The sequence below is a fragment of the Cottoperca gobio genome, chromosome 1 (assembly GCF_900634415.1).
Source record: "Cottoperca gobio chromosome 1, fCotGob3.1, whole genome shotgun sequence".
NCBI classification, from domain to species: domain Eukaryota; kingdom Metazoa; phylum Chordata; class Actinopteri; order Perciformes; family Bovichtidae; genus Cottoperca; species Cottoperca gobio.
Window position 1 is genome coordinate 9,322,424 of NC_041355.1, and position 14,199 is coordinate 9,336,622.

General features: G+C 41.2%; 1 protein-coding gene across 4 annotated transcripts in view; it reads left to right on the plus strand.

The window, feature by feature from the left end:
• Nucleotides 1-14,199, plus strand: part of dlc1 (DLC1 Rho GTPase activating protein) — an 83,921-nt gene that overhangs the window by 22,768 nt on the left and 46,954 nt on the right. For all 4 annotated transcript variants that reach the window (XM_029444383.1, XM_029444140.1, XM_029444222.1 and 1 more), the window contains exon 5: nt 4,739-4,772. In XM_029444383.1, the coding sequence (XP_029300243.1) occupies nt 4,739-4,772 (34 nt within the window). The remainder of the gene's footprint in view (nt 1-4,738; nt 4,773-14,199) is intronic.

The window sequence follows — 14,199 nt, forward strand, 5'->3', positions numbered from 1 at the left end:
TACCTTATACGTCTAGTGCCGGAGCCGTCAGCTTACCTGACCATAAGCCATCTGCACCAATTTAGCCATTTGCCTTAAGTGGTGGAGAAAAAGGTTTGGGTTAGCCTGAGCCCCCTAATCCTTGGCCAGCACAGACCATGGGTGGTCACACACACACACTCACACTCTCTCACACACACGCACACACACAAACATAGTGCAGCTGCAGTGCAGGAGGGGGGCTGGAGATGAGAGGGTGGCGGTGGGGTTGAGAGAGGCATAGTGGACTGCTGGGATTTGTTGTGCAAGAGCCACATGCCAATGGTTTGCTTAACATTTCTGACTAACTCACTCACACATAAAGACATGTGCACACAGCTGTACACAATGTAGGGTCCATTACTGAAAAACAAAATATTATTTGTATCTAGAGCTGTGTATTGAACCTCAATGCTTTTTATTCAGTACCAACCAAAATGTGTCCGTAGCCTCGAAATCTGTCAAGTACCAAAAGCTGACACCAAATATATACTAATCATGCAGTGCAGTCAAACTTTATTCAAACAGTCAGAATATTATTTATAATTCTGTTGGGGTTCTCAAAATGTCCAAAGATACCAAATATGTTGGGCTGGATTTGTGAGAAACATGTTTTAAAATGACGAGCAACACATGCAGAACATTTCCATTTGATGAAATGGTAAAGCCGTAGAAAACATGGAGTCTTGGGTTTGAATGTTTTCCTCAAAGTAAACATAAACAGTAACGGAGAGCTGGAACAACATGATATATAATATATTTGATACGGTCAGAAAGAACCATACATAAAAACTGAATGGCTGCTTGTGTTTAGACGTAGTTAAACTCAAGTATATAATAATTTCAAACAACACCCAGCCCTACTTGTTAGTTTCGACACAGATCGGAACATCAAACATTGCTTTACACCCAGACAACTTTTTCTGTTGGTAATTGTACAATCTATCATTACTAAAACTGAAATGTTGTAAAAAACCCACTTTACTAAACTTCCTGCTACAGTAATGACAATAATAAACCTATTGTGGTTAATCACGCAGGAACACATGCTTGCAGGCCACGGCACACACACTCAAACACACACATGCAGACATGTGTAAAGCAAACACATACCATACCCCCCGTGCCGCCCACACAGCCCACTTCCAGTAAATTAGTGGCAGTAAATGAGGCAGCTGACGCTTGTGTGCTCTGCAGCCTTCAGCTCCCCAGTGGACACCTGACACAGCCCTGACAACCCCACACTGAGACAACCTGCACTGTGGCATGCCAGGGGCAGCGCCGTCAAACATCGGGAAAATATGCGACCGTGGTGCTATGAAAACACTGGTACTTGCTGGTACCCATTCATTCACATTCTTGTTAGGCTCTGTGGCCTCTCGCTCGCATTTATTCAACTGTAATTGCTATTATGAGGGGAAACAGAGCATTTTGTGAAGGTGAGATTTACACTGTGTAAGTGACTTCATGGGTCATTGACAGGAACCCGTGGTGTGGTGTTTACACAATAGGAAGGGCGCACACTGGTCAACTGAAATGTCTTGTTAGTGCTAAGCAGAGAAACCACACGGACCTCACATATTGATTCAATTAGACATAACCATTCTTTCTGCCAGTTGCAGAGTTTTGGCTGACAATTAAAAGCACAGAAGGGGTAGCATACTGTGTGAGGATATATTTTGGTGTATTACAGTGGAATTAAAGGATAAAGCTGGTGCTAATCTTTAGTCTTCTCATTGTAGACAAATCCCACAAAAAGACTTACCCCGACAATGTGTTAGTCCATCTGTCTTGATACTTTCAGACTTCCCTACCCTGTCTCTGGCACTCAGCCCGAGCCCATTCATTCCTACTTAAATGCTAAATATATATAATTTAACTTTTAGAAAAGGCTAAATAATTTAGCAAATCTTTCTCAAATGGGAGTAAATGGGGCATTTTGGGAGCATTTTTTTTAGCAGCAGATTAACACACCTTTGGTGGGCTAGTGAGTATGTACAGCAGCAGGACGGTGTATGTGGGATTGACTCAAGAAAATTACAGTGCATGCATCGAAAGTAATTACGGAACATGATATGCAGTGCAAAAGTGTGGCTCACTGATGTGCTGTATATAGATTTTGGACAGGTTTTCGGGCTTTGGCTACACGGGCAGTGTGTGTTGGATCAATTGATTGTTGGTTTTGGCCTTTTAATATAATTAGCTGATGACAAGAAACATACATAATGGTGCCAATCATATACTTTATGCTATAGAACATGCTCACTTATAATAAAAATGATATATAATGAAAATAAGGTAGCAGTGATCTTTCAAACTGTTAAGGTCAATGTTAAAGAAAAACAAAATACACTGTGTCTAACCTGTTGGCCAGCAGAGACTGTTTTATATGCAATTGATGAATAGGCACAAACAGCTTTTTAGTGTTGTCTTGACTGAATATCACACTGTCCACAGTGTTTTGCTCTCAGGGGAATGCAGCTTGACACTGTGCTAATATTACTTGTCCAACAGCTGAAACGGCACTGACTATAAATCCATCTCTGATTTCACCTCTCTGTTGTTGTTCTGTTTGTGCTGGTGATTTAGTGACAGGAGTGAGTAGGAGTCTTTGGCTCTGGCTTTTCCCTGGTGTCTTTTTTGAGGTCATTAATTAGCAATAAATTGTAACGCTTGTCCAAAGGGGGATTTTTACCCATTTCATGTCAGCAACGTGACCCATGAAGTGATTCAATGTTGTTTTTGCCCACACATGCACAAAATCATGTTCACGCATGATTCATGTTCATATACGCACACATACAGACACAACTCCTACGTACCACTGCTGATGGACTTTTAGGTTTGGATTTAAGATAAAGTTTGTATGTGCAGACAGTGTACCCACTGGCTTCTAAAAAATCTGAGTGAGACAGATTGGGACCAAGACAACACTTTATCCAGCATTAATCAGCCAACACGTTGGCAAAAACATAGTATGAGAGCAGGCATTGTATTCACTATCACCAGACTGTGTCATGCCTGTGGTGGTTCATCATGAAATAGAAAGGATCCCTTGATATTTTTGCTTGTTAATGATTCATTCGGTTTCTTTTTCATATTAGAACAAGTCAGAAAGAATAATAATGAAGCTAACGCTCTTGTCTTACATTTGAGCTACATTACTCCACGTTAATCAGATTTGTGAAGTATAGTGGGTAGTCACAGTGGACTCATTTGAGGGAATAAAGATTGTGTACAATAGACTAACTGTTAGGTACATTCAAAACAATTATATTAGTCATAATGTTGAGTAACAGAGGCACAAACACACCTTCAGCTCACAGAAGGATCGGTGCAGCCAATCCCAGCTGCCGCTCTGTCTCTTGGTCGGAAGCGGTAATATGCCAGAGTCACTGTGAGGTTTCTGGGCTCCCAGAAAATAAATAATCCAGTACATAGATATCCCCAGTACTATTAAAGAAACAAGATATAACCTGTTAGTTTGTGAGTTTAAGGGTTGCTGGTAGGCATATTTTGTTACAATTGTAAAGAGGTTACAAAGGGTAAACAGGCTTTAAAGTAGTCACAGCAGGACACGGCTAAATCACTTTAATTAGGCCTGGGAGGGGGGGGGGATAAACTAAATAGAAATATCAGCAGGAAAAGTAGATATTTACACGTTTTGTGCCAAAGGTGGTGTGGACAAAGTGTTTAAATTCTATTGAGAATGTACCTTGTCTTCCTTGTCCTGTCTGATCTGTTTCAGGGGAGTGTGGATTAAAACAGGTCAGGGTGTGGAGGTTAGCCAAGGAACCTGAGGTCAAAAGTCAGAGGCAAGAAAGACCTCTGCATTCCAACTGACACACACACACACACACACACACACACACACACACACACACACACACACACACACATCTTTTACCAGAACCCCTGTTTTAAAGCTGTTTTCTAACAACAAAGCCAAAGAAGGAAATATTACGTGCACAGAACGATGAGAATCTACTACGGCTACAAAATGTGTTGTTGCGATTTTATCAGTATTGCTCTCCAGACTGGCTACGTGAGGGTTGGATCAACATTGAATCAGAGGAGAGTGCGCTGTGTGCTTTGACTTTTAATTATGTTATATTTGTTCTGAAGTCTCTGGTGGTTTTGTTATCTGCTGTGACCGTTTATTACGACTATTGCACATCGGAAAACTATGCACACAGAGTTTTAGAAACCATGTTCTTGGTGTTTCTGTGTATGTTGTGTTTCTATGCTTGTCTTATTGGTGTGTGTAGCAACGCATTACCTCTAGCTGCAAACTGCCTTTTTGATTTAAAACAATATTCTTAAAAGGAGGAAGCAGAATACGGGCATATTGTTGATCATTGTGAAGTAATCTGCACCGATTATTGTAGTCGCACTCATTGGCCGTCTGAATTGACACAATTACACTTTAACAACGCACAGAAATCTTCTAGATTCTGATACTCATAGATCAGAGGATGTCCATCGATCGGGAGGGAGAACATGCAAAGGAATAAATGTATAGCCAACACATCATTACAGCATATACTGTTATTTTAAATATTATCCATCAATAGTTTATCCATCAATTGCATGACACGCATTGTGAAATGGTTATTTAGGAATGTGTAAAGGGTGCAGGATCAAAGCATTTTACTGTATGAGTTTTAATAATGATGCATCTACAATTCAACTATAATCTTTTTTCTCTTCTCTTTCCCAGAGCACCTCTACCATTCCTGAGACAGAAAAAGCTGGTGAGTCCTTGATGTGTTTTATTTATTTAATTTGTATGTGTTCAGTTTACTCACAGATCGCAACACTCAAACTAATAGCATTAGGATTTATTTTTCACTATTGTGTCATGCGTGTGTGTGTTGGGAAAAAGTGTTTGTCTGCATATAATCTGGTCTGTGTCTGCTCTGGTGTCATGTGAAGAGATTCTGCAGTATAATTTCTGATTAATAGCCCTTGTGATGTTCACAACAAGGGGCAAGGAAGGAAGGAGGGAGGGGTTGAGTGGAGGAGGACAGGTTCTGGTTCTATGAGACACTGGATGCGAGTGTAGATAAGATCCTAGACTCATCTACAAAACCATCAAGCCAGTCGCCTCTCCAAGATAAGAGCCAGACTGGATGTCGTGTCGGATGCTCAAAACTTTTGACCTGTATTTATTTACCTTTGGCCCTCCTTTTTTACTTACCTTCTTCATAAAATGTTTCAGTGATCAAAAGGATATACTATAGTGTAGAAAACTATGCACTAGAATATGTTCATCTATCCAAATACACCCACTTGCATACATACATTTTTGTGACTGGATATGTGTACTGTTAGTTGGCCTACAATTATCAATCCTCATCTGATGAATAGCCTCCACAGTATTAACATGATGTCATTACTTTGCAATGCTCGCCGTCATCCTCTTTGCACACTTTTATTATGATTCGATCTTAAGAACAAACTCAATGCGTAGTGACTGGCCCCTCCATTCTGGCTCCGACCTCTCGGTCAGCAGTCTGCCAGTAATGCACAGGGTCATCAGGAAACTATGGATGGACAGACCTACATTCAGACAGTCAGCAGGGGCACAGTGTTCATTAAACACCCCCCTGTGTCGTCAGTCCACTGGTAAACAATACCAGAGAGGTGGTTCGACGTGGAGATGAGGCTTTCATATTCCCCCCCGCTGTCTCAAACTCTGCTGGGAGTCCTCACTCACTCTCGCTCTGTCTCTCACTCTAATTACTGCCCCTTGCTGAAAACCTTTCATTGGAAATGTGCAGAAGCTGTCAGTACGTTTGTTCTTGTGTGTATGTGCATATGTGAGCACTACCCTTTGGCAAAAGGCCCACTCTAAACTTTTTTTTACAAGGATGGTAAAGCTTGCAAAAAGATGCACAGTGCCAACCTCAAAAGGGGTCAAATGTTCTTGGTAATTGTTCTTCATTTAAATCAGTCTGACTTCCTGTAAGCAAGTTATGTAACCTCCATCTCTGGGTCTGTGTGATGGGACCCAGGACTCTGGATGGGAGCGGGAGTACGATTGGGAGTTGGTGGAGTTTCGGAGGACTTGATGGAGCACAAAGCCCAGTGTTCATTGTGACACTTCAAAGCCTCCTCTGTATCTCCATCATTTAAGCCCCTGGGAATGACACATTTGTTACAGTGTTACATCACACACCATGCCCTAAAGGCTCCTGCTGCCCCGCCATGAAAGACAGCTCATTCATGGTTAATTTTACTAACTCTGAGACTATGGAAGCACACCAGTGATCAACAAGAAGTTTCCACAGCCCTCACTCTGTAATGGCTCAGTTGATGACCTCCCTGCGGCACTGGATGTACCTTGGTGAGTGGTCAGTGTCACAGCTTTCCTGTGCACAAAGAGGATGTGTCTACACGCAGTTGCAACTGACAACCTGTTGTTTAGGAGTGTTCTTTATGGGGCTCCTGTGACGCAGCTGAGCCTAAGCCCCACAGGGCCTGCAGAATGCTCGTGCACTGGAAGGGCAATGGCATAACTTATTCCATACTTCATACCATCTGGAGATGATTGGGAGCGTCATGCATCGAGTTTGCATGACGCTCCTTCTCGTCAGTTGGGCATGGTCTAGGACATGATGCATGTGATGTGATTTAGCATCTGAAACATACGTTATGTTATTGAAGTCAAACTCAAGAAGCACTAAATGGGACGTTAAGAAAGCCCAAAAGAAATCTGCTACTTGTCTGCACATTGATTATCACTATTTTCAAGCATTAGGCATCACGATTAATAGATTTAGGGGAAAACCTTTTTATAAGCTTCTTGACTGAACTTTTATTTTAGGATTTAGGATTTTCTTTCATGTAGTTGTTTTTACAGATTTAAAAAAGCATATATTGTAAGTGAAAGTTGGTATCGGCTGTTCATACAGATTGTGGCAAACTCATATTGAGGAGTCCATAAGAAAAAAGTGGAAACTACAAATGTCTCTTAGTCTCATTTGTTTCATACAAAAAGAAAAGTTTGGCTTTAGAGTCCCTTTTAGTATGTACATACTGTATACCGTGAGATGTAGGCAGATTTATGTGTAGGTAATTAGTGTTTCACAAAAGATCTTATCTTCAGAGGCAGCTTGTTTAGCTTTGTGACCTCACATCCTCTGATCTTGAAAGTTGACAGGTTTACCTTGTGGGAGTGAAGGAGAGGCAAGGACAGATTAGAAGGATAGAGAGTAAAGGGATTTATATTATATGGAATGATTCTCCTCTGTGGTGGATAAAATATAGGGTTGAAATGAAGACATTTCCTATCTGTTTAGTATAGGTCGAGTTTCTTTGGCAGCGCTCTCTATGTTTTTCACCGTGCTGACAGCCAAACAATTGACTGACAATCGTTATTGATTACATATTGTTAAACTGATCTTGACTGCACATGATGTTTTGCACAAGCTACAGGAAGCGGTTGAGATCAACACATAAACCTTTCATCTTGCAACAGAAGAATGTGGAGAACTGAAGGTGTAACAGGTCTCTGTCTAGTTCTCTCTCTCCCACCACTTTACACATTCCTACTTCTAAGAATGGTCTATCTTTTATCCTTGATCGTAGCCGAGGTTAGAGGCACCAGGCTGTGGCTTCCTGATCTAAATATAAACCAGTGGGAATACATAAACAGAACACAATGATGGACTTCTAACCAGCAGCAGTCTTAAAGCATGACCTTTTACCTGGACTCATAGCCTCATAATCTACAGTGTTGCCTCTCTTGTCGGTGGAGGAAAGAGGAAGTGGTTTAGCACCCTCAGCGGGGTCCTGTAAGGGAGGAGCAGTCAGAGACTAGGGAGTTGGTGGTTCCTGTGAATAACTTGTCTCATCATTTCTGTCTGTCTGGCTCTCCTTTTGGTTTCCTTCTCTCTTTTATCCCTCATTTCCCTTTTAGTCACCATTCTGCTCTTCTTGGAAGGCCAGTGACAAACTTGTGTCACAGCTATTTAAAGCTGATTCTAAATGCAGCTGTGTTTTTACTGTTTCGATACACAAAATCACACCTGGCCTGAGTGTTGACCTCTGGAGATCCCAGTATTTATCATCGTGCTATTACACGCTTTGAAAAGTCCCCTCTGTTGCTGCCTCAGCTTGACTTCTGCTCTCCTTTCAAAAAAACATAAATAAAACTCAATTTATGTACCCAAAAGTAATAGATTATTTTGAAGTCATTTTGGGAAATACTCATATTTGTTTTCTTGCTGAGGGCTACAGTAGATGAGAAGTTAAAAATCACAAAACCATCACTAAATATGGACGTAGAGCTAACAGATGCAGGGCTCCAGACGGTGAACAAAATGTTTGTGGTGGCGTAGAACTTTGCAAAAAAAATCCATTTAGCTGTTACCGTGTTCAGATGACGCTGAGGAGGCAACGAGAGGTTCCGACTCAGACGCCACTGAAGATGAAAGTGCAGGCAGGGAGAGACCGACCAATAATACCAAAGGTGGACGAAGTACTCAAAACTTTTGCTTAATTATACCACAGTGTCAAAATACTCAAGTTCTAAGTAAAAGTCCTGCATTGTACAAACGTTTATTACATCAAAATATACTCAAAGTACCAAAAGTAAAAGTATTAATTTTGCAATACGGCCCAATTCAGAATTATATATATATATATATATATATATATATATATATATATATATATATATATATATATTAGATTATAATTATTGATGCATTAATGTGTTCATCACATGTTAATCTTGCATTTTAACACATCTTTGTTTGCACAAACAGAAAGCTAAAGAAAAATGCAAGTTATGGTGCATTTTCTACATCATCTTTTCAAAATGCTGCTTAAAGACATGAGAGCAGCATTGATCTTGTTAACTAACTCTTGCTAAAAATGTTTTGAATAAGAGTATTTCCCAAAATGTCAAGCTAAATGATACAAACTGATACAGTGTTGCGCCTGCTAGATCTGACAGACTTGATTACCAGGGTAAACAACTAACATAGTCCTTCCAGCACAGGTGGTGTCTGAGTACATTCACATATCTTGTGATTGAGCTTTTTGGCTCTAACAGTCGTCAAAATGGGCAGATTTCCACACCAATTCCCACTTAATTCAGGCAATGTCACAGTGAAATCAGTTTCAGCATTCATACTGAATGACTTGCTTTCCTAAATTGTGGCCCGTGCTACTTTCTCCTTTTTATACCCGACGGCAACATGTCCTTTGAAGACATTGCGCTCATCTGAGAAGGTGCTGTGACAGATGTAATTAAGCTCCCTTAGCCTGGAGCCAAGTCAATAATAGCTCATGACTGATGTTTGTTTCTGTTACTTGTTCCCGCTCTTTGATTGAATCTGCCTTATCCAACTTTCTTTGCCACCCCTCCATACACAGTACAGGAGTTGCTGTGATTGTGCAAGGTCACATTCCTGGCCTTCCCCATCAGTCCAGCCTCAACACCTCCCCCCCCCCCCCCAAACAGCACCTCCTCTCCTTTCCCATTTGACACTCTCTCCCCAGCTTCCTGTGTGGAGACTGGTACTATAATGTTACATGTTGGAGTTCATTCAATTTATATTTTACACTTCAGACTCAACTGTGAATACATTTACTGGCTTACAGGCAATGTCGACTTGGAAGCAAAGAATTTTACTTCCTTGATGTCATACATAGAATAACTTGATATTTTGGAATTGGGCTAATTTTGGTTATTTTGACTGATACTGCGATATGAGTCACGAGGGAATGAACATTTTTGCATCATTATTCTAATTTTCATTCAAAGATATAGGATCTGTTTCAAGCTTTTTCTGTAGAGTACGATTTGGTGGCCCGGGACATCTCCTGCGCCTCCTGCGATTAAGATATTGCACTAGTTCATATTGCGATTTCAATTAATTTCTGATTAATTAAATCCCTATTTTGGAATTCCAATAGTAAGATGTTGCTTTGTCTCGAGCTTCTGTTCCTGATGACGCATCTTGAGACTAAGCTCAGAAACCTTTTTGCTCCTTTGTGAATTTTGAGACTTCTTTCTTTGGGAATCCATCTCCCTAGCTATGGTCCTCTGAACAGGAAACCACTGCATGAAGGGGAATTTACAACAGGAAGTCAGCTTGCTGAACTCCCAGTTACAACAACAAAAGTCTCCCCTATACCAAAGAAAGAAGCCTTTAAAGGGCTTGTGTCATTATTCTTAATTTAGCTTTATTTCTCTGCAGATTGGTATGCGTTTAATCACCCACTGTGTATGTAAACCATGTATTACGTGTTATAGAAAATAAGCCACCATGCGTTTCCTTTTATATATGGAACCTGGTAACTGTATGGCTGGTAGATGTCAGTAGTTATTTTATGGCAGCAGTATACTTTAGAAAATGATATACAGAATATAAAAACGTTGTGTATTCTCACATGAATTCAATTCAATGTTGGCACAGGATGTAAATCATGAAGAATTCTAATGTGGCCTGTACATACATAAATACATGGAGGTTTTCTTCAAAGTGATAAGTATTGCTTTTGCTTTATTTTGACACGCAGTAGATTGATTACCTTCTCCGAATAAGAGGGAAGAACGTGTCGGGAGTTAACCAAGCAAACAAGAAGTGTTTTCCTGCACAGGTCTCTCCTTACTCTTGTGATTATCATTTTTGGCTGCGTATTACAGACCTGAACCAATGCTTCATCTAATATGACCCAGTAATTACTTTCATCCGTAACCAGGGGATTGTAAATCTCCCAGTGTTGATGGTGGGAGATGCCCACGCTGTCCCCGAGCTGATGAATCAGTCCTGGCTCAGCAGGCTCTGTTTTATTCCCCTCGTCTGGGCGTAAGAGGGAGAGATGGTCTACAACATGCAAGAGAAGTGGATTGTTTGGATAAACTATAGATTGGATATATTGTCTTTTGATATCTTGAGGTGTCTGGTTGTATGAGACCTTACTGTAAACACTATTTTTAGTTATTGAATTGAACTGGCACACAGGTGGAGGTATCAGATAGTGAGGATGGAGTTATATGAAAGCAGGGCAGACAGTCAGGGTGAGGGAGTGTATGTTTTATAGCAGACTAAGAACTCAAGCAGATGGTCACATCAAAGGGATTCCCACACAATTACAGTCACACTCAAGCACACCCACACATACATGCTTCAGCATACCGACACATTTTTGGCCATGCTGTAAAGAATAGTGAGTATAGTGAATTGTTTTTCACAGACATTTTGATAATAGACTCACAATACTGTTTACATACACTGTTTGAAGTCCACCCAGAAACAACCCCCCTCCCTCGTCTTTCACCTCCCCGGTCTTCATTTCTAGGTCAGTATGTTGGCAGGTAACTCTCTCCTGCCTCTGTTCTGTGGAGGTAGATGTAGGTACACACTCCTGGCACACTGCACACTTGTTTGACAGAGAGTGCATTTGGCAAGACTTTCCTTCCTGAGGTATGAGAACTCTATTGTTTTTCCCTCTCCACCCCCTGTCCTCCACCCTTCAGGACATTTCCCCTCATATCCAGGTTACAGTCTGTGTATTACCCCCTTATCACAGGTATACCAGACAGAGAGGGAAAGTACACTGATATGCTGTTGTGATACGAATACTGACCCAGACGGTTTACATTTGCGTGTCTCGAAGTACGCACATACTCACGTATGCATTAAACACATAATTGGATTCAGATGTCATGCGAGTCGAACAGGTGTGCGAGGGAGGATACTAAAAATGTGATACTTTTATAGGATGTTTGTTTTTCTGTATCCCTTCCTGATCCTCATTTACAACATTTTTAAAGAGGTCATTCCACAACTGCAGCGCAGCAGAAGCGCAGACTAAAGGGTCGTGAAAAAGCAGAGACGCGGGAATCCAAGCCTTATCAGCCTCTGCAAACCTCAGGAGACCATAAAGTCAATTGGCCGCGATGAGCACAATGCTATCAGCAGGCTGCAATAAGCCAATGCTGGGTACATTACCTTCACTTGCTGGAGCAATTAGCACGACTGGCTGACTTTCTCAAGTGTGAGCTTAGTGCGGAATGTAATGGAGAGCAATCTGAACAGCTCATAATGCTCAGAGCTGCACACACACACACAGGAACTAATACCCTCAGGTAATGAGTAACTTGCCATATGTATGAGCATGATCAGGCTAAAAGACACACACATAGAGTATGTTTAAGCTGTTTAGATTTAACAAAGTTTTAACTGCGTTGAGGGCATTGGAAGTTAAACACAAGTTGACATATTACCACTTTATAAAGCCAACGTGTTAGCGAACAGCTGTGTACTCATCCAGCAGACACGAAGCAACATTAGCATGGCCACTGGCCACCCAATGAATGTAAGTCCAGTATTTACGTTGCTTTTATCTCTGCATTGTTGTGCACAAATGTCTGAGAGAAAATATCTGGCTCTTCAACTGCAAAATGCTCCACAATGCTCACCAGCTAGTCGCTAGCTTCATCCGTCTGCTGTTTGGTGCTGAGCAGGTTGCGTAAAAGTGCTTTATCAGAGCGTTTGTTTGCTGCAGACTGAACCGAAACAGTAAAGTTGCAGGCTTTAAAACAAAAACAAACTGAAGGATGCAAAAACAAAAAGCTCCGTAGAGCTAAAAGGAACTGCAGAGTCAGCTTCTAATTATCTACTTGTAACTACAAACTACCTTTTCACATAACACGTAGTGATTTGACATTGTAGATAAAAGAATATTAATTAATGCAGCTATAAGATTGTAGAACATGTAACATGACATAATGTAACGTTTCATGTATTCTTTTATCTTTGACTTTATTTTGAGCCTGCACAGAATGTATAAAAAACATGATAATATTCTTATACTTGATTGCACGATGTATTCGCGTGTTTAAGAGCTAATTATGTTATCCTCTAAAAAGCCACAGTGTAAAAACAAAAAAGGCCATCAGCTCAAGATACTGAAGTTGCTGTTTTTCACCTCGTAAGTAGCCAATGACTAAGCTTCTTCACAGACCCCAGAGAGCTGCGCTTGCTTAATAGAAGCTAAATCGGCATTATCCGATCAACTCAGCAGCAGTCTAAGTAGTGGATTCCATTGTGTTGTTTTTGTCCATCTCAGCAGCTTAAGTTTTGTTACATAAGGTTTACAGTACATACCTATGTATTTCTCAATGGCTAATAGCATTTAGTTGTGTTTGTGAGCGTGTGTATGTGTGCCCTGCATACTCTATTCCTACCATAATGTATTTACAGTGAAGTTATGTCATGGGACATAAGACTGAGGAAAGTGATTATTGGCTATAGGAATTAACTGAGAGCTTTATGCGGTGCAGGAGGAACCAGTGGGAGCACACTTCTTTTTCCACTCTTGACATCTCAGTGTCCTTTTGGGGCATCCTTCAAAATGTTTTCCCTATAAACCATTTGTGTGAACCATTCAGGTTGTCCTGCAGCTCTGTCTGAGTGACTCAGGCATTATCCTGGATCCCTTCATCATCTCTACAAGGACAGGTGGCTCTTCATAACTAGCAGGCAGCCTGGACAACGGGTTATATAACTGGCATTGATGCTCTCTGTGTCTAGACAGGGTAGGGCAGGTGTAAACAGAGTCGATGAAAGGAGGAAGGTGACAGAGGAGAGATGCAAAGAAAAAGATGCGAGATTTAGAAAAAAGACAAGGAGGGAGAGATGAAGATGGTAGTCGTGACTCTAAATCACTCTGATATTCACAGAGAGTGCTGGAGCTTGTGACAGAAAGCACTTACTCACGCTTACACACGTATGTATATACACACACACGCTCACACACACACTGGCAGAATAGAATATGAGAGCATTGCAGCACTGGCTGGATGTGTCCCAGCAGTTACCGCACTGATGCTCACTGCAGCAGACGGGAGTGAACAGTCCAGAGTGAGAAAGAGAAGGAGGCAGAACCCAGACCACTACAGAGGATAGAACAGAGGCAGTCGGATGGAGATACTAATCAGGTTATGATTGAATGCTTTAACATAGACATAATCCAAGCTATAAAAAAAAAAGTAGGAGCAGTCGAAAGAGGCACAAGCGCTCAATAATCGATCTGATCAGGAACAGGTGTAGGGACAAGGTCTGGCATAGATACAATTCGGTGGATGCTAAACGGCATGTCTCGCTCTATGAGGCTGCTGCTGCTGCAGAGGTCCTTCAGTGACCACATCAGGTCCTC